This window comes from Calonectris borealis, chromosome 6, assembly GCF_964195595.1.
Source record: "Calonectris borealis chromosome 6, bCalBor7.hap1.2, whole genome shotgun sequence".
NCBI lineage: Eukaryota > Metazoa > Chordata > Aves > Procellariiformes > Procellariidae > Calonectris > Calonectris borealis.
This window is the reverse complement of record NC_134317.1, coordinates 26,361,234-26,386,394: the sequence shown is the minus strand read 5'-3', so window position 1 is coordinate 26,386,394 and position 25,161 is coordinate 26,361,234. Positions and strand designations below refer to the sequence as shown.

Here is a 25,161-nt window from a genome sequence, read left to right as displayed (position 1 = left end):
TTACATCTGGCAGCCTGAGAAAAATAACCATGATGGTGGATAACCATAATAACACTAGGAGATTCATTTTACCACTAGCAGACAAAAAACCCTAGTCTTAACATTCAATTTTTACCATCGTCTCCAGTTTCGATGACTTTTCCCTTCAAGGGGAAAAAATTACATGAACAGAACACAAAACCCTCACATCTCTAATGAAATATTAAAACTAAATCTACTTTAGTCGGTTTTTTTTTTTTCCTTCTCCCTTTTTGAACATGATAATGTTCTAGAGCTTGGATTTAAAAAACAAAAAAATCAGAATACTTAATGTCTATTAAAAAAAACAAAGCATAACACAGTGAAAAATAAATCATTCAGTCATTCCCACACTGGAACATGCCATAGTACTAACATTAGTGGTACAAAGGAGAAAGGATGACAGAGAAAATAAGGTACTCTGACATGTCAGAAAATGACCACCGGTGTATAGAAAAATAAGAGTCAGACCCATGTAAGGTAATTATGACCTGCTTCTGCCACTGTAACCCAAACTTAGTAGAAAATGCCCTAAGCAGCCTACAGAGCGCACTGAGAAAGGGAACAACCAGAAGTAGCCAAAGCAGTATTTATCACAAGAGAATACGAAACACAGGGAAAAGGAGGAGACGCTCTTAAATCCTGTCCCTCGACAGATGTAGAGTATTACCTTTGACATCTATAATTGACAGTCTTGGAGATGCCTGCTTACCCTTCCCTTTGAAAAAGCTGAAGAAGGCCTGTCGTCTTTTTTTTTTTTTTTTTTTTAAACCACATCCATAAGATACAGTTGTGCTCTCATCTTTAGCCTTCTCTCCCATACGCATGCTGGTTAGAACCAGCTATGGGAGTACCTATGTATATTGGTGCATAAATAGCCACGATGATAGTGTCCTACCGTGAAGAAGGCGGCAGCACCAGACAGCAGAGCTGCGAAACAGTCTGACTACTTTCTAATGACTGCTTGTCAAACAACATTCTGGATTGTTCATCCAGACTTAACAAATATCAAAATGCTACGCAAAATAAATTAAATTCCTAAATGACACCTTCTAATCACTACTGCACGTACACGGTGGGAAGAACAGAGGTAAAGCATTTCTTTTAGCATGTTTTAAAGTGCAGACCATTATGCTATCTTTGCACCCTTTGCAAAACAGTGAAGTACGGGTCCCCCTGCTGTATGGGCAGAGGAATGCCCAGTTTCCAAATCTTAGTGCACTGCTTAAGTTAGCTGCTAAGGGGCCAAGTCCTTCCAAGACAGTGGCAATTCTAAGGATGTACATACTCCCCCACAGTTACAGTCATGTGGGGAGCTTTACGAGTGAAATAAAAATCTATATGGTCCTTCAGTCTTCAATCTAAACAGCAGAGATTTTCAGGATGGCGACTGTGGATTTGGGCACCCAGGTTCTACATAAATCCCCTTTAAGCAGTAACATTCTCTTCTAGATCTGGATCTGAAACTCTTAGGTTCAGCCCTCAAAGTAGTCAGTAAAGAAACACCCATAACAGGCAGGTTTCACATTAACTCTTTTAAAGCAGGATAACGAGGAACATCTGAAAAAAATAGTTAGTTTTCAGACACAGACTTTTCCTTCATTCAGGTATTACACTCCTTTAAAACATTATTAACTTACACCAGCAGGAACAACAGCTACACTACAATACTTAAACTGATGGTGGCATAACAAGCAAAACTCAAGTTTATAGTTTGTGAAAATAACCTTAACATAAATAGCTGTGATTTCACTTTTTAAATAAAGTAAGTACTTTTTTTTTTAATGCAGAAGCAACCTCTGAAGTATTCCAATCTCAAAGATTGCTTTCTCCGGGTGCGGGGGGCAGAATTAAAAAAGTCAAACTGACTTTCTACACACTAAGTGGAAAGAAATACAAACATTAATTTTCACAAGTTTAAAGCCCCTGAACGTTGTAATCTCAGTATCACAAATCTCCAAATCACTGAGTGCCTGATCATTAATTCTTTATAGTACAAGCTGGTAAGCCATTTAAGCACATTCCATTTCTAATTATCTGATGTTAGAAACTTCAGAGATATAACTCAGTAACCAGAAGTTACCACTTTTCACCTAAATATATGTAGCATGCTTATAATCTTTAAGTAACAAATACTACTCAAAAAATCGAATTGGTTTCAGATTGATCTCTTCAGAAGCAAGTGAGATCAGAACTAGAAGTACTAATTACACGTTCTATGTTGAGGTTCAGCTCCCATTCTCCACCAGAAAGAATAATGATACAATTATTCCTGATAGAGAATCCTGATAGGCTCTCCTCTAAACTTGGAAACAAAAAATGTAAGAGCATACAGATTTTTTTTTAGTCTTACTACATATGGATCATTGTGATTCAGCCAGCTAAGTATCATTTTTCAGAAATGACTTCTTAGCTCCAGATGCCAGAAGTATGATGGCATATCATCTTCACCAGTTTCATTGAAATAGATTTTAGGATTTTTGCCAGAGTTTGGCACAGGTATATATAAAAAGGCTGGTTTAACTTTAGCAGGAACATGTTACATATATACAAAGCCATCATTCCAGCTTTAGTGACATGGAGAAACTCAAAACAGTGCTGAAATAATTATATGCAAATTTTGTGTTTGAATCTAATCATTAGAATCTAATCAATTGTGCTTGAATCTAATCATTTAGACAAAAGTTATTTTGTCTAAACCATCCTACGTGCCAGTATTTAAAATTATTATTTACTACTACATGCACTGATCAGTCTCAGAGGTTTTTTTGCAAAATGTGGAGTCCAAACTATTTTCTCTGTAGTTGCTGAAAGCCAGAAAAAGGTATTTGTTAATGTGACATGTACTTAATGCTGTACAAGCTGGCAGAAACCTCAGTCAAATCTAAAAAAGCAGCTCTAAGACAGCATATGACTCAAGACAACACTCTCATTGCAATATGTAGTTTACTTCTCGGAACATCTTTTTTAATACTTATTTTTACAATTGTCGTAAGTGTCATACAGAATACATTAAAGCAAACATTCAGAAAAAAATGTACAAGCATGTGTGTGGCTGATATGCATATGCAAATGTTCATTGCATGAAAACTGACAGAACTGAGCACAAATGACAGCTCTGAGCTGGTATTCACAAATAATGTTACTTGTACGAGCCATTCCATTCCATTTGACCCTGACATAATGGTTTATAAACTGCTATTTTATATATGGGCAACAGCTCATATGTTTTTCATCAATGTTTGGACCTATCTTGATTTAGATAAATCAACATTCCAGAAATTTATAAGGAAAGCTTCCATTCCATTCCCATCTGTCCTTTCCAGCCTGCTTCAAAATCACCAAATTATTCATATACACAAAAGGAAGACTAGTTAAACCAAATTAAAGAAGATTTCATTATAAATACAGATTTTGGTATGTGCTTGAGTGCAAAAAACCCTGTACACTTATTTAACAATTGTGTAAATCAAAAACAATAAATGGCTTGCTTAAAGTGCTCTACAGCTAAGACTTTATAGACCAAGTTTACCCCTAAATGAATACCCAAAAAATCCCCCAAAAGCTTACAATGCTAACACTAAAAACCTTATGGATCAAGGTGCTAATAGGCACTGTTATACTATATTACTCATTAATTATTAAGAGAGTCAGACTCCAATCTCACTTACAGTTAATGCAAATTTACACTGATGTAACTGAGAGCAGAATCCATCTCCTGGTGTATACCATCCTTAGATGATATAAAGGAGTCGCAAAAACAGAAGCTTCCTTTTGTATAAATATGTCATAAATAAAATATGTATAGATACAAATATTCATTACAACAGCAGCTTAATGGTCTAATATTTCAGCTCTTGCTTCTATAATACTTGCTAAAAACACATCTTAAGTGAGTAGAGTAAATCTTAACAGTGCTGCACTAGCTACTTATCATGCTACACACCCCAGAAACAATTTATGCACATTTTGAAGCCTTTAATAGATCTTTAGAAGTGAAAGTAGGTAGAAATTTTTGATGCAAAAAAGAATAAATAAATAAAAATTATTAAATATCCAATGTTTGGTACAAATGCTTCATATTAAGTTATTTTTATACATTTGTTTAGAAAAATACACTAAATATTTCTACTTTCATTGGCTAAAAATAAGGACCGGATTATGTATATCCTTATGTTTTTAAAGAAGGCAATGTCAATTACCGTCAAGCTGCTAGAGTAGACCCATTAGTGCCCATTCCCACAGCCCTTACACAGGCAAAAAAGCCATTGCAGGGCTAATCACAGCTCCTGGTGGATAACCTGGTACAAATGACCAAGAGGCCCATGGCACAAGTCGCATTTTCTCCAAAAACAATGAAACCTTTTTGCTGAAGTTTATAACCTGCAGGTTTACTAATGTATCAGTCAGACCTTCACGCTTTTAAAAAAGAGCTACATTTACAAATGTGGATGCTTATCTGTTAAGCCATCATTTGTTCCAAAAAATGCACATTCAAACTGTGAAATATTAGGAAAATACTCTTGCAAATAAACTATATAAAGATAAAATACACTTCAAAGATAGTTTTTAAGTTATTCTATAAAGTGCAGAGAAATCCTTCTAAAAAGGGAAATGACTACTTCTTATAACAACAGTATAATTACAGCAGCGTTTGCATAGCATTATTTATAGAAAATTGAATACTTTATGTTTCTTCAAGAAAAGGATGAAAGAGTCTCTTCCAGTTCAGATCTTTCCTTTGATACTGATCTATTTTCTTCAGGAATGGTTGATGATACCAGATCTCCATTGACAGCACTTCTAGAACAGTGAGCAGATCCTATGAAGATACCAGTAAGTATTTAATTCAAGCTCAAAAAACCTCATCCAATCTGTCAGTTACTCTATTTGCTAACTATTTCCTACACATAAGCAATCAGTAGCATAATTACTCCGGACTTTTCCTGAAAAATTACAATCAATATCATGCCCAAGGATGATGGATATGAAGAATGTTCAGCTAGTATAAATCAAGTAATTGCCTTTTTGTTTGTTTTGGGGGTTTTTTTGTGTTTGGTTTGGGGTTTTTTTTGGTGGTTGTTGGGGGTTTTTTTTGTTGGCTTGGTTTGGTTTTTTTTTCACGACGATTTTTACATTATGAAGGACAGTAATCTGTGAGGTGCAGATGTATTCTATATGAGGAACGCAAGCTTTTTTTTTTTTTTAAAAAGAACTGATGCATTGATTAGCATTTAATTAAAACATTTTCTATTATTCAAGTGAAGTGGATGACTCACTGCAAGTTGAGTATTGCTAGGCTACCTGACAGGAAAGAGAAAGAACTAAGATAAATGGAAGGTAGCAGAGGGACACAGTAAAAGCAAACTTCTAACACAGTAAAAGCAAACAAAAAACCAGAGAAACTGAGCTAGAAACTCGAGCTATATAGTAAGGAACCAAAAAAGCCTGGTGTTAGCAGAAACACACAAGATAAAGACTCTTCTCAGCAGTCCTGGAAAGAGTCAGACTGGGTAACCAACACCAGAAGGTCCAGATGGTAACAAGAAAAGCCTTGCGTTATAGGAAGCTAGACTGATGTGCACCTACGTTAGTGATGAGACACAGAATAGGATCTAAACTAAGTTTATTAGCTTGGGATACATGCTGGCATAGCCTATGCTGGTAGCCGATGAGTGAGGTAAAGGAGGTGGTCACCCTGCAACATGTGAGCATCAGAGAACCAAGGAAATGGTGCGGAGGTTCAAATACTTGCTTCATGATAGAATGTAAAGCATTAGTACGTCTTCGTGCTCACGTGGGCTTTCAGCAATGCACAGGCCTCAGGTTTTTTCAGTCCAAGTGAGGCACTAGGCACTCCAAAAGGAAGCAAGACTAAACCAGAACTAGTCAAGAAGAACTAGTCAAGTTAAAGTCTCCCTGAGAGGAGTTAGGATGGAGTCAAAATGACAGCAAGATTCAAAAGGAAAAAACATATTCTGATCATGACATCATTTCATAATTTTTGGGTTGCTTTTATTTATTATTGACAAGGCTGCACTGTTTCAGAACAGTGCTGTTCTCTACAAAAGGCAAGCAGCCACTGAAATGAACCATCCTTCCGCAATGTACTGGGTAGAAATTACCCCCCGCCACTCACAGGGGTCACAGAAAGGAGAATTTGTTTCGTGACAACAAGTAGGTGGCAAACAACAGTACTCCACACCACTTACCAGAACATCGTTCATGTAAAATTCCATTAGTACAAACATCCCTTTCCTGGTTATGTCTCTATTTTATCTTGCCAGTAGTCTCACTGATTTCAATACAACTACTCCAGCTGTAAGATCCTTTTCAATATGAATGAAAGCCAGCAAAAGTCAGCTACGTAACAAACTACACAAGTGCTTTGATTTATAATATAGGAATCTTGCAACCAAAACTTTGCGTAACTAAGAAAACTTTTTTCCTTGTGCTGATATCAGCTGGTGTAAACAGGGTAATAAACGGGAAGACACAAAAGAAAACCATCCCTCTTCCAAACTTACTCTGAGAATCTTCAAAGGGAGCATCACTGTACGATTCTGTATCCGAGTATGTTCTTCTGCGCCGCTGTGAAAATCGGTGAAGGGATGAAATTGGTTCTTTTACAGAATGATTATTCCTACAAAAGAAACGAGATCTATCAGTAAGCAAAATCTGTAACAACCCACACAAACTTAATATACTTTAAATTTAAAATAATTTTAGTGCTTAGGTTAAACTGTTAGTATCAATGTTTTTTACTATACTAAACTAAAAATGGCACAGTCAACAGAACGTTCTAATTTTCACAATTATAAGGCCTGAAAATGGAAATAAAAATGTAAATAATCTTTGCACGCAGAAGAAAGTAATTTGAGAATCTGAAATACTGACCCAAACAGAATGTTTGCATTTCAATCTCTGTCTAATTTCATGAACTTGTCAAAATAACTCATTTGCATAAAGTTTCTAGCATGAAGAAATTTTTATAGTGTATTAGAGACAGCAGCTGCATTATTTGCCACTGACACTGATAATCTGCACCCTTAGTTTTCAAAATTAGATCAATTTATGCTGTTCAGTTTTCCCCCCCCCCAAATGAACAATTCTTCTCACTTTTTAATTCTAATGCTAGCAGGTTCAGGGAGTTTTTTTGAGACATAAGAAAAAAGCTTAATGAAATAGAAAATTACCTTTCTGAATAGCAAGGACCAGGGTGGCTAATGGAACGCTTCATCTGGGGGGGGGGGGGAGGGAGGGGGAGGGAACAAAAACAACAAACCACACCAAAAATGTCACAAGCTACTTATAAGAATAATATGCATACCTACATTAATTTTTCCTTTATTTACAGACTCTACAAAAAGGGAGGGCAATCTTTTTTTTAACTAAAAGCAACCATTCCTAGTTAAAAATCTGATTTAACTATATGAAAACAGATGGATTGCCATCAATATTAAAAGTTCCAAAGCATTCACACAGGAAATAGTTTACTACAAAAAAATACTACCTAGTTTCTACGGAATTCATTTTCTCTTGCTCCAAAATTACTCATAGAGCCATTTGTTAATTGCTATGATGTACAGAAGTATCAAGACATTTTTCCTCTACCAAATGCCAGCTTAAATTCCCTATTACACAATAAAGCCAAATCCTGCCTCTTGATTCCTTGTGGTTCTTCTGATATCACTGTCAAATCTCTATGCATATCAAAGAAAGTTACTAATTTAAATCAATGATGATCAGCTTTGTAAGTAAACTGATTGAAGATAAAGAGACAAGAGATCCAAGTGCAAAGAAAGGGATTACCACAACAAAATCCCATATTACATCTCATCTTGGAATCCATACATATGATCAAGAAGACATTTAAGATAACTTCACATACACTGTCCTTCTAAGGGAAATAACCAGTAGTAAAGAGTTACGGAAGTAATATCTTTACCATTATTTATCTTTCTGTTAAATAAGGGCATGTCAGATTAATACAAACATTTTGAATTATATACACTGGAAGATACGCTATCTTGCTGAAGTGCTTCAAGCCACAAGGCACTTATCTGTTTAAACAGGAGGCAAGATTATGAAATTTTTAAGATCAGTCTACAGCTAGCATTCTAAAAAACAAAGAAACAGTTGAACTGAGGAAAAGTTAAACCTCATTCATTTATGAGATACCTCATCACAGGGTTTGACACGTACAATAAATTACTCTGGTTATGTAAAAGCTAGCAGAGACTGGGAACAGAAAATTATTGATTTATATTTAGGACCAGTACGGATCATAACAGAGTCAAGACTTCAACTGTTGACATCATAGCATATAGCAATAGCATAGTCATCTGCCATTCTTCCCCAAATCCAACCAACAATATGACACTTAGAAAAAAATAGTATTTCATAAAGTCTAAACCATTTGGACAGGTGATGGTGACACAGGAGAAACTAAGGGATCAGAGTGAGGCAGCTGGAACATTTCTGGCTTAAACTTGGCATTAGCGATCTTCACACATTCTTCAAGTGTCGTGATAAATGTATTACATGTGGCACTAAGCAAGGAAGAGGCTTCATTCATGTTCTGAAAATAAATAAAAGCACAAGCATAAGCAAGAAAAAAAATGAAAAGATGCAAATACAACTCTCCCCCACCACCACTCCCACACACACTAACCACTAAGAATTTCATTTCCCACTTTATTTAATCAAATGTACACCTTCCAATGAGGTTAATTTAAGCAAACAAATGTGACAGCATTGTAATTTCTTTCTGACATCTCAATTTCTTTACGGTATCAGCCAATAACGCCGCAAAGTTTTTACTGCAAAGCTTGTCTCAGAGTGACTAACTGGTATCAGAAGATCATTCAGCAAAACAAATGAATTGCAGCAGAACGTGCAAACAGCTGTATCCTTCCAGTGCAAGGAGCCTGCAGGGCAGTTTCACCTTGCTGTAAATTGACAACAATTTCATGTGGTGACTAAGCATCAACTCCTTGCTTTGCCCTAAAGTGACAACAATATTGTCCACACACTGCTCAAGAGTGTAAATGAAACCATTCATAATTTCCAGTACTAACTTTCCTTCAAAAGCAGAAATAATAGAATAATTTTACTTGTGCATATTCAGAGAGACTTATCTACACCCCAGATTTCCATACCTGTAACATTAGCTTTCACTGATAACAAAATGGAATACCCTTCTACAAAGGGTAACGAAGTAAAGAATGGACAAACAAAATTGTTTCAACTACTCTGCCCATAACAGAGATGCGGAATGAAACAAATTATTGCATAACTCATACTGCAGCTCTTCCAGCCATTTAAACAAAAGGCTTGATAACGCAATTGCTTCCTAATGCATGTTACAGTTAAATCATCCAGGTACTGTATGCACATATAATCACTGTAAGTATTATACACAGACAAGCACTCAAAAATTGACCTTAGGTTAAATCTCCCAACATTAGGGAGATGAAAAAGGCATAAGATGTCAACAGAAACTTGAGGCGTGTTATATAATTAGGTTCTCCAATGGCATTCTAGAAATTTAGTACCTCAATGCTGGGAGGAGAGCGAGTCTCATCATGGTGAACAAATTCTTGTATTGTATGAACTTGCTGCATTAAAAGATCACAGTAGAGACGAAGTTCGGACATTTTGGTTTTAAGAGATTCATTGGTCTCACTTATTTCTATAAAAAATAAAAGAAATATCAATTTATTGCATACAATGTATGTACACATTTTAATTTTTAAGCACTTTTCATTTAAATTTAAATATCAATTTTAAAATTCCCTTAAACTTTCACTTAATTTTGAGGAAAATTGGATTCTGCAAGGAGTCAAGAACTGTACTTGAAGCAGACAATAGTTTGTACTTTTGGATAACTGATACTAATTTAACAATCATTAAGAAAGAGGCACATTACTAGGAAAGATAAAGTTGCAATCTTTCTTAGCTGCAATGTAATGTAGAAAAAATTTAGTGGATGAAATTTACGCCCACCAGAGTGGCTGGAAATAGTGACATTAAGCCATCCAAGAAAAAATATGGAAAAAAACAATAGTAATTATAAAGAATCAAAACAGCAGCAATGAAATGGCTTCACAACAGCTACAAACACTATGTTTGTTCTTGTAACAACAATAAGTTGCTGGTATTTCAGCTTCTTAAGACAGAAGAGGTCAATGGAGGTGACCTCTAATTCTAACATCAAAGGGGAATTTACCACCTCAATGACTATAAATAATTATGATTTATATTTAAAGACAATAATACTGACTTTTTACCACAATATTTGCACTATCATTATCAGAAAACAAGCATTTGAAAAAGTGGTAAGATTGTATATGCTCTAGGTAACACACATACCTTTTTCTTTTTTTGTTCTGGTATCTGCTAGACAGGCTTTTGCACTGCCCAGTGCTACCAGCCACCTTTGCCTTTCGGCTGCATTAACTGCTCTCATATAGAAATGCTGTTCCCCTGGGATGATTAGCTCCATTCTTGTGTTGTCTGTTGCATGAACTTATGATAGAGGAGAAAAAAAAAAATTTGAAAAAAAATAACAACTCAGTAACAATTATTTATTAAATACGATCAAAGTATTTTAAAATGTTTATTACAATCCCATAGTAAAATAGTAAGTCACAATGTGTCACTGCTAATCAACAAAAAGCCCAAAGCTGCCCAACCCTTCTCCCCAGCATGCCTTCAAGTCAACAAGTGGAACACGAGACACCAAACAGTGGCCAGACTCAAGTACAATGGGGTTCCCTTTCTGCATTAACAATATACTGCGTATGAATCTGTAACAACTGTTGTATTCCAAACCTGGTCTAAACATGGCAAACTGAAGAGTTTTTTGCAAGGACAAGTATTTACAGAGGACTAGGCTAAAAACTGAAATAATCTCCCTTCTAGACAAAATCTGGCTTCAGCTCACAGAGTCCTAGAACCAGGAACTGAGGTGGACTTTGTTTACAGTCTATTATATTCAATACATCATCTTTAATACGCTGCTGAGTTTCATGTTATCAACCACAGTTCCTCCAGACCCACTAGCCACGGATGCAGGGGACGGCACCAAATCCAGACTTCAATTATTATCTTTCCTTCACCAAAAGAACAAAATGACAAGCAAAATGAGCAACTGGAATGGCCAAAAAATGGGATCTACCACTTTACATCATTGATTTCATCTACACCACGGAAACAGCACCAAAAAGGAGTTACCACATGAAAAATACTTGGTGGCCCATATGAAATAAGAACTCCCACTTTTTAATACACAAGTACCCACATCACAAGCCCAGTCATCTGTGGGATCTGGAAGGAGGTCAAGAGTTGAAAGCAATGGAGAGTTAGAGAGTGCCTTGCTATTAGCCAAGGAGGTTGACCTACAGCTTAGAATACATTAAAGGCTAAACTTACAGTCTGACACAAACAGTTCACTTACTAACTCTAATACATCCATCACCTATGCACATGGGCAGCTGCTCTCAGGAAAACAAAAGACTAAACATTTCTGGTTTGTAAGAATCTCCCCTTTTGGGTCACTGCTGCTGCTCTTCTGAAAATCTACCATATATGAATCAGTCTCTTACCCAAGATAAGATAAGGGATAAGCAGTAGAACTAAATAACTAGCCAAGGTAACTTCAAGCATAAGCCACATGCACACAACTATTTAAAACAAAAAGGACTATATGGTGGGTTCTAAATCTCAAAACAGAGCTCTAACTGTCAAAAACATTTTTCTTTGTCACATTTCATAATTTGCATTCATTATTATTTGTGAACTCTGAAGCAGTCACATTAGACTACAGATAAACAAAAACAGAGGAGGAAAAATTTGTGATGCAAAATATGCCTTGGGAAAATATATTTCCCTGGCAGCTAAAATTTCCTCAAGCAGAAGTCTATTAACTCTTACCTTTTATTTCACACACAGCCATCTTTATACTTCCTTTGCTGCCTTTGCAAACATCATCCTGTGAATCATAGTATGACAATATCCCATTGTCTAAAACAAACCACCGAGGCTGCCAACCTAGTGAGATCAAAAACATGAAAAGGAAAGTTTAGTCTAATTACTAAATTGCAAATCAAATTCAGCTCTTTGGCTGTTAAAACTTTTATAAAAAATGCAAACATTAAACTATTCATGTAATACACCAGGAAGCAAACAATCTGCGCAGCCTGAAGACCAGAGCTGCTCTATAATCAAACTAGTATTATATGGATATTTCATTCCCATTCTTTTTGGGTGCAAGAAGAGCAGTATTTTGGTTTTCGCTATATTCCATTCTAGAGCAAAATTAAATTTTAATTTATCCACCAAGGAATCCTATTTTGAAGGCTGGTAAGTTACAGACCTCTGAAGAACCATTCTCATTCAAGTATATTTTTCAGGTAGACTTTCCTAAGATTTTAGGATCTTATTTGTAAGACACAAATAAATGACTGACGTCACAAACTGCTACTCTATGGTCTTATCTGACTACTGTATTTCAGCGAAAACTTCTATATTTCACACTTAACTATTGACACACCGTTTTCTCTGAAAGTAGCCCAGCTCCATCGCTCAACAACAATTTAATGTCAGGCATTGTGCAGGGAACCGAGACATGGCTTGTACTCCTAGGTCCATTTGTGAGGACAGCATACACCAGCTCTCTACTAAGGTTTTCCACCAGCTTTGCATTAGCAAAATTATATAATGATCTCTGACTTCACTACATCTACAAAACAGAGCAGTTTATGCATAGACACAGATTTGTGAGAACTCCATGTGGCATTACACCACACAGTAAATTATTGTCATGGGCCCTCTTGGATTAAAGTACATTAGCATTCCTTCTTTTTTTTTCCCCCCTCCTTTTTTTTCTTTTTTTTTTTTTTTTTTTTTTTTTTTTTTTTTTTTTAACAGCTATTTCATAAAACTCAACACTCATTGCAATAGGTGCCCTAATTTCTAATACTACTCAATGCCAGCCATTTTGCCTAGTAAATCACCTTTGTTTCTAAAAATAACACAGAACTAAAATATTCCAGTAGAGCATAACAATCACACTGGCCCATTACAGTCTGGGTCAGCTGTACAATAGGAGCAGATTATCCCTCCACTTTACAACTTGACACCAAACTTTAACTTCCTGCTTGGCTTAGGGTTTGGAATGGCAATAACCGCCAAGAACTCAGTGTATTTGGCAATATGACGGTGTAGTTCATTGCGCTTACCAATTGCCATTCCAACAGAGCAAGCTGCAGCCATCCAGCAGCACCGTATTATAACGCAGGAGGCTTAATTAGGTACCAGACTCTTGAAAATCAGCTAAAGGCTTCCTACTACTCACATTAAATCATCACAAATTTTAACATTAATTCAAGAAGCGTAAGAGCAGGCCCCATTACCTCATGTCACAATTCCATGATACGGAAATAATAACATGTAACTGGGTTTTTTTATTTATTAGCTATAATGGTAAGCATCTGTGTCTTTCAAAATGCAGAGTGGTCACTAATAAGCAGATCCACACTCAGATATAAAAACAGAATGAAAAGAAGTACAAACATTGAAGGATACCAACTCCCACGGGAAATATTTCAAATTGTATGTGTACATCACTACTTATACTCAAAGAATATGCAAACAGACATGAAATGACTGTATTGAAGACCCTATCCTGTAAAATACAGCTCAGAAATGCACTAATGTTTTTTTTCCTGCTACACTGTATTGCAAAACATTTACTCTGTGCTGCCCTTATCTCCTAAGAGCATGCACAGGCAGTAAGTCAATGCCTGTCTCAACAGTCCGACTCTGATAAAACGGGACCCTACACGGATGATTATTCCAGCCTCACATTATGCTGGCATTGGAAAAAACAGAAGCAAAGGATTTAAAAGACTCCAAGTGCCTCACAGAAGCAAGCTAAAGTACAAAAACAGCTCTTCTGATTTGAAATTGGGCAGAGCGTCCTATGTTTGACAAAATATTTAACAAATTTGTACTTCACAAATCCTTAGATGCACACATATTATTTGAGGGGGGGGGAAAGTAAAGCTCTATTTCTGGTTTGCTTTTAATGAAGGAGGAAACTAAATGTTTTCCACAATGCTTCAGCATTGCTGCTTGGCTTCTATCATTAATGACAACAAGTACTACAGCCTATTTCTGGCTACAAAAGTAGATAGTACAGTAACAAGAAAGTTGGTAATAACATTTAAAATTTCACTAATATGATTAGATTTTTTTTTTTAAATTTGCTGCCCTCCTATATTCCGGAAATTGTAGGGAATTCTTGACACACTGTGATTTTGAAATGCAAGAGGAGCAGATGCTCTCAGTTGGCCAGCACACACGGAAGGAAAGGTTCTGCAGTTTGCTATTCTAGAGGGCTACTGACTTTCAGCAGAAGTTAGCTGCATGTTGATATAACAGTCCATTGTGTGTACAGCATTCACAGTTATTGTTGACTATTTACTTATTAAATAACAGACTTCAAATGGGAAGTTTGTATCAAACACCACAAGGCCTCATTACCTGTGACCTTTTACCTTTCACTAGAGTAACATTTTTGGTAACATAAGTGAAAGTGACAATTTCCATTCTATTTGGAAAAGAAACTTGTCCTCGTTATTTCTTTCATAACCACAATTTTTCCTATATGTGTTTTCTCCACATTTATTGTGAAGAAATGACAAAAATACCTTATCAAATATCTCTCTAACTACAGTACAACTGTTCTCTTTCACCACAAGGCCAGTATACGTGGACACATATTTGCTCTGAAAAATGCAAGATTATGCTCTGTACACTTCAATTCACAGCAAGCGTGCACAATTCTTGCAATGTGGCTCCACATCCACCCCAATCCACATTCAAAATCTGAATATGCTGAAGCAGAACAGCACACGTGAAGTGCTGAAGAACGAGAGGGCAAAGAAGATATTGCCAAAGCAATCAAACACGAGGCCTGATTAAGCACAGCATATGATCCAACCCTGATCTGCTCTGGAGGGACAATTAGTCCTATTACAGTGTCAGAAGAGAAATCTTTTTCACCTTGACAGTACCGTCTATCCATTGCTATCTCCAGAGGGAGGTGGTATCTCTATTACAACAGAGTAGGAGGCAAACAAAACCAGAGCTTTGATGGCAAACAGGCATTTAGTGCATTTTTAGTGCAGCACTTCTAAAAATACGTGTTGTGAATACTTCACCCAGAACTAAAGTTTTGTATCTGTTGTACAGGTTAGGATGTAGGAGCACAGATTCAAGAAAATTACCATCCAAAAGCAAATTAAAAGAGAATTGCAAATTAAAAGAGAATTCAGACTTTTACATTTAGCACTGAAGATTTAAAGACGTAATCTTAAATGATTCCTCAACTGCAAGCGAGGATACCCTGCAAACTTGCATGCTGTAAATTAAAGCTATTTCTGAGAGGAAAGAGGGGAAAGCCCCACAGCCGGGCCGTTAGCGCAAGACAGCTCAGACGGCGCTTCCCCGCAGCCCGTCCTGTGACGAGCCCCTGACTAACCCGGCAAGGCGCAATCCAGCTCTCGAGAGGCACCTGGCCACCCAGCTCCCGGGGGACGACCACGGGGGCCGGGCACGCCTTGGCTGGGAGGCTGTCGGGGCCGCGTTGGTGCCCACGCCGCGGGGCTGCGAGGGAAGCGCCGCGGCGCTCGGCCCGGCCGAGAGGCCTGCCGCCACCCCACGCCACACACACGGAAGCGCGCGGGGAGCGCTGGCGACCGCCGCCACGCGCCGTCCCCCGGCCCAGCCCCCGGAGCCGGCTCCAAGCGCCCCGCCGCGCCAGCCGCCTCAGGGGCGCCGGCAGCCTCTGCCGCCCGCGGCGCCACGCTCGGCCGCTCCCCAGCGGCTTGGCTCTAAACACAAACGGCGCACGATTTCTCAGCCAGCCCGTTAAAGACAGCTCCCGGCCGCCCGCGGGACGCCGGGACCCCCCGACGCAGCAGCAACGCCTCACGAACGAGGCCGAGGCCGAGGCCAAGGCCAAGCCCCCCCCGCGCCGCAGGCCCCGGCCGCCTCAGCCCCATCCCCAATCGCCGCCCCCCCGGCCCCGGCCCTCGCCGCCTACCCGCCAGGTAGTTGGTCCACTTGTACAGGACCCCCTCCATCGCTCAGAGCCCGACGCCGGGCCGCATCCTCCTGCTCCGCCGCAGGGAAAGGGCGGCCGCCGCCGCCGCCGGGATGGGCGCTCACCTCCCGTCCCCGCCGCTACTACCCCCTGCGCGCGCGGAGGCGGAGCCGCTCAGCTCAGGCACGGCGGCAGCGGCGGCCCTGCGGCGGCCCCGGCGGCGCCACCCGCCCCGCGGGGCGCTCCGCATCTCCCATGCGCGCCCGGCCGCGCTCCCCGGCCCCCGCCCACCGACACCCCCCGGGGTTGTTTCCTGCCGTCCCTTTCACTTCCTGAGCGGAGGGGGCCGGACCGCAGAACCGCCCGCCCCGCGGCTGCCTGGGCCGGGCCCGTTCTCGCGTCCGGGGAGGCTGAGACAGTCCCGCAGCGCAGGCTCAGCCTCCCCCGCTCCAGCGGGGACAGTGCCACGCCGGCGGCCTCCTTGAAGCGACATGGGCCGCGGGCTGACCCTGCTCCTCCTGCCGCTGGCCCTGCTGGCGGCGCCGGCCCAGGCGGAAGGCGGCACGGCGGCGGCGGCGGAGGAGGTTAAAATAGAGGTGCTGCACCTCCCCGAGGTCTGCAGCCCGCGGAGCAAGAAGGGGGATCTGCTGAACGCACACTACGACGGTTTCCTGGCCGGCGACGGATCCAAGTTTTACTGCAGGTGGGCCCCAGGGCACCGGGTAGGGTGGAAGGGAAGGTAGGCCCTAGCCCGACGGTGTACGTGGCACAGCCTGCCCGTCCCCGGGAGTAGCGGGTCCCGCTTACCCGGCTGAGGGGGCGCGGCAGGCTCAAGGGCCCACCGCGCCCCCTCAGCCGGGTAAGCGGGACCCGCTGCTCCCCCAGCGTGGGCACAGCTTGGGGTCCAGGCTAACCCCGTTAGCATTAGTAATTTCCCCCCACATCTCAGCCTTTATTTTTCCTCAGCCGAGTGCGGAAGCATGTAGGATTTACCTAGGGTCAAGAGGATCATGGCTGAGGTAAGCTGGAAACCAAAGCCATGCTTGAGACTGGCGGCCGTCGCCAGAGAAGGGGACCAACTGGGAGGGTCGCTGAGAGCCTGTAGCCCACACCTCACATGGAGAACCCCTTTGGCAGGGCGCAGAAAACCCCACCGTGTTATCACCTGCCATGTTCTGTGCTGTAATCTGTGCAGAAAAACTCGGGATTGGAGGAGGAGCTGCTGGTAGGGACGCAGACTGACTGTTTTAGACAGAAACTTGAATACAGCACGCACTTCTACATAGTCGGCATTGTGCAGGGCAGCCGCATTACACTAGCGGTTTGCAGACTTTATGCCCCTTCCCTGTCGCTGCTTGCCTCCTTGACTTGTGCTGCCTTCCTCTTTGCCCCAGTCTTAGCATTTAGGCTTTTGCTTTTTCATTTTGTCCCATCCGTCTATCTTGAGGCAGTTTCAGCTTGGTTTATCTTACTTTGCACAGAAATCATTGTGCAAAACCTTTATTTTTACAGTGCCTTGCTTTTAATGGTGGTGCATCCTACTAGTGAGGCAGGACTCACTTGTGCAGAACTATGGAGGAGAGTCTTTTCTTTCCTTCAGGTACCTGGCTCATTCCTCCCCCATATTTGGACAGATCAGAGAGTTGCCTAGCGTATTACAAAATTTTGATTCATTCCCTGCACTTGTATAATTTAAGAAAAAATCAATATAGGATAATTCTACATTTAACAGTACCATTTTACTTGCGTTTTTTTGCCTGTTGAAGTGACTGATTTTGGCACGTATAGTGTTGCCCTCTGACTTTTGAGCTACATGCAGCTCAGTCACCGTTCAGTGTAGCTCCCATACTGGGGCCACCTCATATGCCCAGAAGCTGGCTCAAGCACTGAATATCTAAACTGAACAGAGCGGTGGGTGAGCACACAGTACTGTAGCCAAGATTGCCAGGTTCCCCCAACACACACCTGCATGCTCCATCCCATCCCATCCTACAGTGATGTAAACTGCTGAAGACATTTTCACTTCCTAGCAGTGAATTGCTCCCAGCGCTCCTCTTCTCACAGACTTTCTGCCGTGGCACCTTGTTTCTGGCATGCAGTGTATATGATCAGGAAGATTGGATGTTTTTGTAATCATAGAATCATAGAATCATTAAGGTTGGAAAAGACCTCTAAGATCATCGAGTCCAACCATCACCCCAACACCACCATGTCCCTAAAATAAGTTAGGTTTTTTACTTGTTTTTTTTTATTTCAAAAGCAGGTTGCCCCTTACACATTTCAAGATATGACCTTTAATTAATTATAAATGTAGCAGAAAAACAGTGTTAATATTTTATATTCTTGCACTCTAAACATTCCTGTGTTCTACTAATCTAATGTATGTTTTTACTGACTGCTAATTTAAAATGATACATAAAAAAATAAAATACTAAATTCACTGTTATCCACTCACAATTCTTTTTAATAGTCGGACGCAAAATGAAGGTCATCCAAAATGGTTCGTTCTGGGTGTTGGACAAGTCATAAAAGGGTTAGATATTGCTATGATGAATATGTGTCCTGGAGAAAAACGGAAAGTGATCATTCCTCCATCGTTAGCATATGGACAGCAAGGATACGGTAAAAGAGAAGTTTTAATACTAAACTTTGTCTTTCCTCTGTTTTACCCTTTCAAACATACAGTATTGTAAATGACTGTAAGAATTGGTGCTCCATTATTTTTGGAGGCACTGAAGGTGATGACTGCAGCTGTGCAGCCTAATCCTGCTCATTTCTATGCAGTTTAAGTAGTCCTCCTCGTAGACCCACACCCAGGCCTCGAGTTTGCATTAGAATTCCGTACATGGCACCCAAAGTGTTTTTCCAAGTATTGCCATAATATGAAAAATTGACAGCAAAAGGAAGATCTTCATGATTCATATCAGCATTTTTTTGTCTTAATCTATTATATGCTATTCATGTTTAGTTTCTATTATTTGTGTCCTACCTGCTTAGCCTTTTAACGACATTCCGCGTCTTCTGAGCAAAATGCAATGTAATCTAATACATGCCACAGAATTAATCTAAGTAGAAATAATTTGTTTAAAATACTGCTTACGTTCTGGATAGTTAATGGACGGTATCATCACATTACATAATAATTGCAACAGTACAATGCATGAAATCCGATTTGAATTTGTGATGCTTAAGTATGCAGCCTACTTTTAAAAAAAAAAGTTCCAATCAGAGTTTTATGCAGTGTTTCAGCACTCTTAATTGTAGATAACTTAAATTGAGCTCTGACTTGGGTGTAGTAGCTTCTGTGTGAAAAGGTAGCTCCTGCTCTATAGTAATTGTTTGGTGGTGATACTATTTCAGAATTCCATGCACCAGTTTTGTCTTTCATACAATTCCATTGTAGCCAGTGAAGTTTACTAGGAATAAGTTTTTCCCCTTGAGTATAATGTAAGTCTCATTAAGTATAATGAGTAAATCTCATAGCAACAAGGAAAAACACTGACACAAATAAAAGTATGTTCTTTAATACTAGTGTTAACTGTTTGTTCTAGGTAGCACTTCAAGAAAGTATTATTTTCCTACAGCATACCTGTCCTCTGTCTCAGCGTATTCCTGCATGCTGGGGAAGATGCCTGCCTAATCTTGAATTATAAAAGATGCATGTGGCTTTCTAAAATTTTACATATCTTTCCTTTTTTGGTATGTATATTTGTAAACTACTGAATTCTAGAATTGTATCTTTCTTTCCTAAGTAGTATATAAACCATGATTTATATTCAGATATATTTAAAACTTCTAATTTTTTAAAGCTTGTAAGATTGGAATCTTTTGAACTCTGAAACCTGTCATTTTTACTATGGATATTTTAGATGAGTAGTGTGAGTAATAGTTTTGTTTACCTTCTGCTTATAAACAAAATAGATTCTTTAGTTTTTCTTCAGTTTATGAAGGATGGGCACAAGCTCAAATTCTGTCAAAATTCTGAGGTGACAATGTCTTGCTCACTGGCTTTGACTATGAATAGAAGCAACTTGCATGTTTACGTTTTAATTTTACACTGCATGATTTCTTGATGCTTTTTTGGCTTTACTTTTAGACCTCATTAGTTTGTTTCTGTCTCTATTCAGTTCCTTCTTTTTTGCCAGATGCTTGATGCAATGACCTGTGTTTATAGGCAGTGGTATTTTTACATCAGATATCAGAAAATGCTTTGACAAAGGAATAATGAAGTCTAACATGTTTTTTTTTCTTCAGGGACCGGACAAAATATTCCAGTAGTTTGTTTTTTGTTTTTTTTTTTTTTGTGTGTGAATCAGATGACTTACATTCTATTGCTTCTTTCTAATGAGATGTATATTTTAAACACTATTTTACATAAAGTCCTTTAAGTGGCTTAGACAGGTACACTCTTCGCTGGGTAAAAAACTGGCTGGACAGCCGAGCCCAGAGAGTTGTGGTGAAGGGAGTTAAATCCAGTTGGCGGCTGGTCACGAGCGGTGTTCCCCAGGGCTCAGTTTTGGGGCCGGTCCTGTTCAATATCTTTATCAACGATCTGGATGAGGTGATCGAGTGCTCCCTCAGTAAGTTTGCAGACAACACCAAGCTGGGCGGGAGTGTTGATCTGCTCGAGGGTAGGAAGGCTCTGCAGAGGGACCTGGACAGGCTGGATGGATGGGCCGAGGCCAACTGTATGAGGTTCAACAAGGCCAAGTGCCGGGTCCTGCACTTGGGTCACAACAACCTCAGGCAACGCTGCAGGATTGGGGAAGAGTGGCTGGAAAGCTGCCCGGAGGAAAAGGACCTGGGGGTGCTGGTTGACAGCCGGCTGAACATGAGCCGGCAGTGTGCCCAGGTGGCCAAGAAGGCCAACGGCATCCCTGACTGTATCAGAAACGTGTGGCCAGCAGGAGTAGGGAGGTGATCGTGCCCCTGTACTCGGCACTGGTGAGGCCGCACCTCGAATACTGTGCTCAGTTTTGGGCCCCTCACTACAAGAAGGACATTGAGGTGCTGGAGCGTGTCCAGAGAAGGGCAACGAAGCTGGTGAAGGGCCTGGAGCACAAGTCTTATGAGGAGCGGCTGAGGGAACTGGGGTTGTTTAGTCTGGAGAAGAGGAGGCTGAGGGGAGACCTCATCGCGCTCTACAACTACCTGAAAGGAGGTTGTAGTGAGGTGGGTGTTGGTCTCTTCTGCCAAGACGCTAGCGATAGGACGTGAGGAAATGGCCTCAAGTTGCGCCAAGGGAGGTTTAGATTGGACATTAGGAGAAATTTCTTTACTGAAAGAGTGGTCAGGCCTTGGAAGAGGCTGCCCAGGGAAGTGGTGGAGTCACCATCCCTGGCAGTATTTAAAAGACGTATAGATGTGGCGCTTAGGGACATGGTTTAGTGGGCATGGTGGTGTTGGGTTGATGGTTGGACTCGATGATCTTAGAGGTCTTTTCCAACCTTAATGATTCTATGATTCTATGAGTGGTCTATTACTGTAATCTTTTAAATCGGATTGTAGGTATTTAGTAAAGGCATATGTCTTAGAATCAGTCTCTCAATAAGCCCCATCATATGACAGTATGTAAAAGAGTGAGAACTTGTTTTTCATAACACAAATTCTTAATTCCTTCTCTTAATTTTTAAAAATACCTGAGTTGATACGAGCAATGTAATTTTGTTTGAGGGAAGTATATTGTTTGCAAATCTCTCTCAAAATCATTTATCTAATACAATCTGAACAATCTTCCTGTCTAGCTGTACAATACTTGCATTCAGAGTTTAATCTGAATATTAACACAGCCTTTTGTAATAAAAAATAAATAAGACACTTTACATGTGAATTTAGCGTATGTGTGATCTCTGACCATAGTGCCTGATTTCTTAAATGTTTTTTTTTTCTTTTATTCATAGCACAGGGCAAGATTCCACCCAATGCAACATTGATCTTTGAGATTGAACTTTATGCGGTAAATAAGGGACCTCGCAGTGTTGAAGCATTTAATCAAATAGACAAGGACAGTGACAAGAAACTCTCTGAACTTGAGGTAATGTGGTGTAACTAATTTGGAATAAATTACTTATAAAACTGTAGGTATAGTTGCATCAGTGTTATCTTTACATGAGCTGCCTCTGCTGCAGTTCATCATGTAAAGCTTCTGTATGCTTACACAAACTACACTCTGCAAAGTTGAAATTTGCTTTGATTAATACATTAGTATATCTCAGACTTGCTGGGAAACAAACTTTAGACGAGTCTGCACTGGAGTCACAATAACTTACATATATAACCCAAGTGTCCTTGAAGACAGCTGTTGAGTACTAGCATAAAAGCCACAATGGTTGGACTTTTTTCTTTTCTTCTAGATAAGCCAGTATTTGAAAGAAGAATTTGCAAGAGATGGCAAAAAACGTCATCCCTCAGTCCATGATGAAATCTTAGCTGATATATTTAAGAAGAATGACCATGATGGAGATGGTTTCATATCAGCAAAGGAGTACAATGTCTACCAGCATGATGAACTCTAAGTACTTAAAAAATCTTTGGCTGTTTTCTGAACACTGAATTTCAAATAATAATAATACTTCATCACAGAATTTTTTGTATTTCTTTTATAGTGGCATCTTTTTATATCTCTTAAGGTGACTGTAAAAATCTTAAACATTCAACTAATAAAATATGTTAGATATTTCAAAAGAAAAGAATAAAATTGGAAAACACCATGATCTATTATTAGTGGTTCCTGCGTCATGTCCTAATCTACAGTATTGCTCAGTAGTCTTTCTGATTGTGTAAAATACCGATGAAAATTTCTGTCCTATCAAGCACACAACAATGGTTCCAGTACCTGTTGACATAGTTAGAACATAACTGATGAATACTTCTCAATCCCCTGTAAAATCAAAGGGGAGAACAGAATCCCAGGAAGGTAACTCTGTTAAAGAGTTACCTCTGCAGCTCCTAGGCTAGTTTCTTGAGGAATTGCCGTTTGCAGCAAATTTAACTATAAAAGGCCTTAAAATAAATGAACACCATCTATGGAATGTCAAGATAAAACCACAAGTGTTTTTAAAGCAACTTAAAATAACCTCTTTGATGTAATATTAGCATGAATAATTTGGTGTTCATGAAAAAGCAGTATTTTAAGTGGGTTTTTAAACTTTGACTTAGTAAAATTATTAAGCTAGCCAGTTTATTCAGCAACACCAAGTTAAAAATCTACACTATCATGATTTACTTGGATGAGGTGGATGATGATGGGAGATACTCTGTGTAAACATAAGTAATTATTTGGGCATCATTCTGGTTTCCCTCACTTTGGAAAAATGCAAAGAAGGAGCGATAGTTAATAGACAGTACCTCAGGCTAGTTAACTGTTCCGCTTATGCAGATGTCGTCATAATACTTGTGTAATACACGTCACTCTTCTTATATGAAAAGCAATGGCTGTATTCATTTCAACACGTAATAATCAGACGTACACAGTGAAAGGGGCAGCAGAAGTAAAAAGCTCCCATACCTGGCTTATCCTTAAAATCATTCTAAAAGGTAGAAAAGCCTTATTTAATTGTTTTCCCATTTTGAAATAACGTGGGAGAGCTTCCACAGTACACTAAGCAACAGCACTCCCAAGCTCATGTTGGATGCCATTCTGCAGTGCCCTCTGGTGTTCGTATTCTCAACAATGAAGACTTAATTTTCTGTGGTTGAGATCTACCAGTTAAAGACCTTCACCCCTGAAGTCTTGTTGGAAGGATGTAGTTCTGTTATTTTCGTAAGCTTCCAAAGCATTTTCTGCTAAGCAATTTTTTCTGAACACATAATGTCAAGAGCAGCTGTGACCTAAAATCTAAATGCAGGAGGTGGACTGGCTGGTACTTTTTACTAATCTAAACAAACTGTTGACATGTGGTAATGGCATACTAATATGAAACGCCTATCCCTAGTTTTAGTTGTTCCCTTTTGTAAATGAAACACTAGACTGAGCTAAGTTTTAGCATGTTTTTTAATCTGATGCTTCAATTAAACATTCATGAGAACACTAAATTATTAACAAATACTCTCATTTTACCATCATATGCCAGTGTAGATAAAGGCAGTATTTTGGGGTTTAACAAGAAGTTTGTGTAAACAACTTAAAGTAAGTTCTAGCATATATTTTGACATTATGAAAATACAGTTTAAAAGTACATTTTTCATTATCATGATAATGAAAGGAGAAGGTTCTAGAAAGAAGAAAAGCAATGTCGGAACGCATGAGGGCATTTTCAAGTCAAAGGTCATTGTCTGTGAAGCAAATAACTTGAAGATAATAGTGCAATAAAATGTTTTGCACTTTCACTATTTTGCATTTCAACAATTTGAGTCATATTTACTATTCTGAAAAGTTTGTGGCACAGTTATGCCCGTGTCTGCGACAAGAGGCACTTACCTGGCTCAGTTACTTTACTCTCTTATGCCAGAGGTCAAAACAGGGCACAGCATGCAGTCGTACGTACTTTTGTCCATTAAAAGAACACTCTAGGCATCCGTAGACTGTCTCCCTTTTAGAACTTCCCATTCCACAAAGGACACAGGGACCTTTGGGGATGTTGTTATTAAGTAAATTAATTCGGATATGAGACCCTTCTCTGAGATAGCTTGTAGAGAGATCAGTCATGCTCGCAGCTTTTTCATAATAATCTGTAAAAAGGTCCTCCAAGTAAGCATCAGAGTTACCAATGGTATCCACTACTCCCTTATCTGAAAAAGAACGCACAAAAAGAAGAAGCAATGATTTGTCATTACATTGCGAACTGTTTACAAAACAACCTGTCAATCTAATTATGGAAGTAACAACTGATTCATTAAACCATTCTAAACATGCCACGTTGTAGATTACTTCCCATCAAAAGCCCTGTGTGATGAAAATTTTTCTCTAATTTCACAAAAGACACTAACAAAAGAAATTTTTTGTATAATAATATTTTTAGAAATGCACCTAAAAGATGGGCATGAGGCAAGCTTTTGAAAAATTGGTGCCAAATCAAATCACAGCTGCG

The 25,161-nt window shown here is 39.5% G+C and overlaps 3 protein-coding genes across 7 annotated transcripts in view; 1 reads left to right on the top strand and 2 right to left on the bottom strand.

Annotated features, from left to right (window-relative positions):
* Window positions 1-2,950: 2,950 nt before the first annotated feature.
* Window positions 2,951-16,412, bottom strand: PLEKHA3 (pleckstrin homology domain containing A3). Of its 3 annotated transcripts, XM_075153344.1 has the most exons (9): window positions 16,133-16,369; window positions 11,956-12,072; window positions 11,257-11,349; window positions 10,393-10,548; window positions 9,576-9,712; window positions 8,435-8,599; window positions 7,215-7,258; window positions 6,546-6,661; window positions 2,951-4,840 (listed from the first exon to the last, which is right to left on the bottom strand). In XM_075153344.1, exons 1-9 carry the CDS (start codon window positions 16,170-16,172, stop codon window positions 4,716-4,718), a joined length of 993 nt encoding a protein of 330 aa, XP_075009445.1. In that variant the 5' UTR covers window positions 16,173-16,369; the 3' UTR covers window positions 2,951-4,715. The 3 variants fall into 3 exon arrangements, with proteins under 3 accessions (XP_075009445.1, XP_075009447.1, XP_075009448.1); XM_075153346.1 differs by lacking the exon at window positions 11,257-11,349 and having other exon boundaries at window positions 16,133-16,412; XM_075153347.1 differs by lacking the exons at window positions 11,257-11,349; window positions 11,956-12,072 and having other exon boundaries at window positions 16,133-16,367.
* Window positions 16,413-16,462: 50 nt separating this feature from the next.
* FKBP7 (FKBP prolyl isomerase 7) lies at window positions 16,463-22,845 on the top strand. Of its 2 annotated transcripts, XM_075153348.1 has the most exons (5): window positions 16,745-16,835; window positions 17,099-17,357; window positions 18,603-18,754; window positions 22,033-22,166; window positions 22,486-22,845. In XM_075153348.1, exons 2-5 carry the CDS (start codon window positions 17,143-17,145, stop codon window positions 22,645-22,647), a joined length of 663 nt encoding a protein of 220 aa, XP_075009449.1. In that variant the 5' UTR covers window positions 16,745-16,835; window positions 17,099-17,142; the 3' UTR covers window positions 22,648-22,845. The 2 variants fall into 2 exon arrangements, with proteins under 2 accessions (XP_075009450.1, XP_075009449.1); XM_075153349.1 differs by lacking the exon at window positions 17,099-17,357 and having other exon boundaries at window positions 16,463-16,835.
* Window positions 22,846-24,224: 1,379 nt separating this feature from the next.
* LOC142083631 (oxysterol-binding protein-related protein 6) overlaps window positions 24,225-25,161 on the bottom strand; it is an 81,466-nt gene continuing 80,529 nt past the window's right edge. For both annotated transcript variants that reach the window (XM_075153343.1, XM_075153342.1), the window contains one exon: window positions 24,225-24,862. In XM_075153343.1, the coding sequence (XP_075009444.1) occupies window positions 24,561-24,862 (302 nt within the window). In that variant the 3' untranslated portion in view covers window positions 24,225-24,560. The remainder of the gene's footprint in view (window positions 24,863-25,161) is intronic.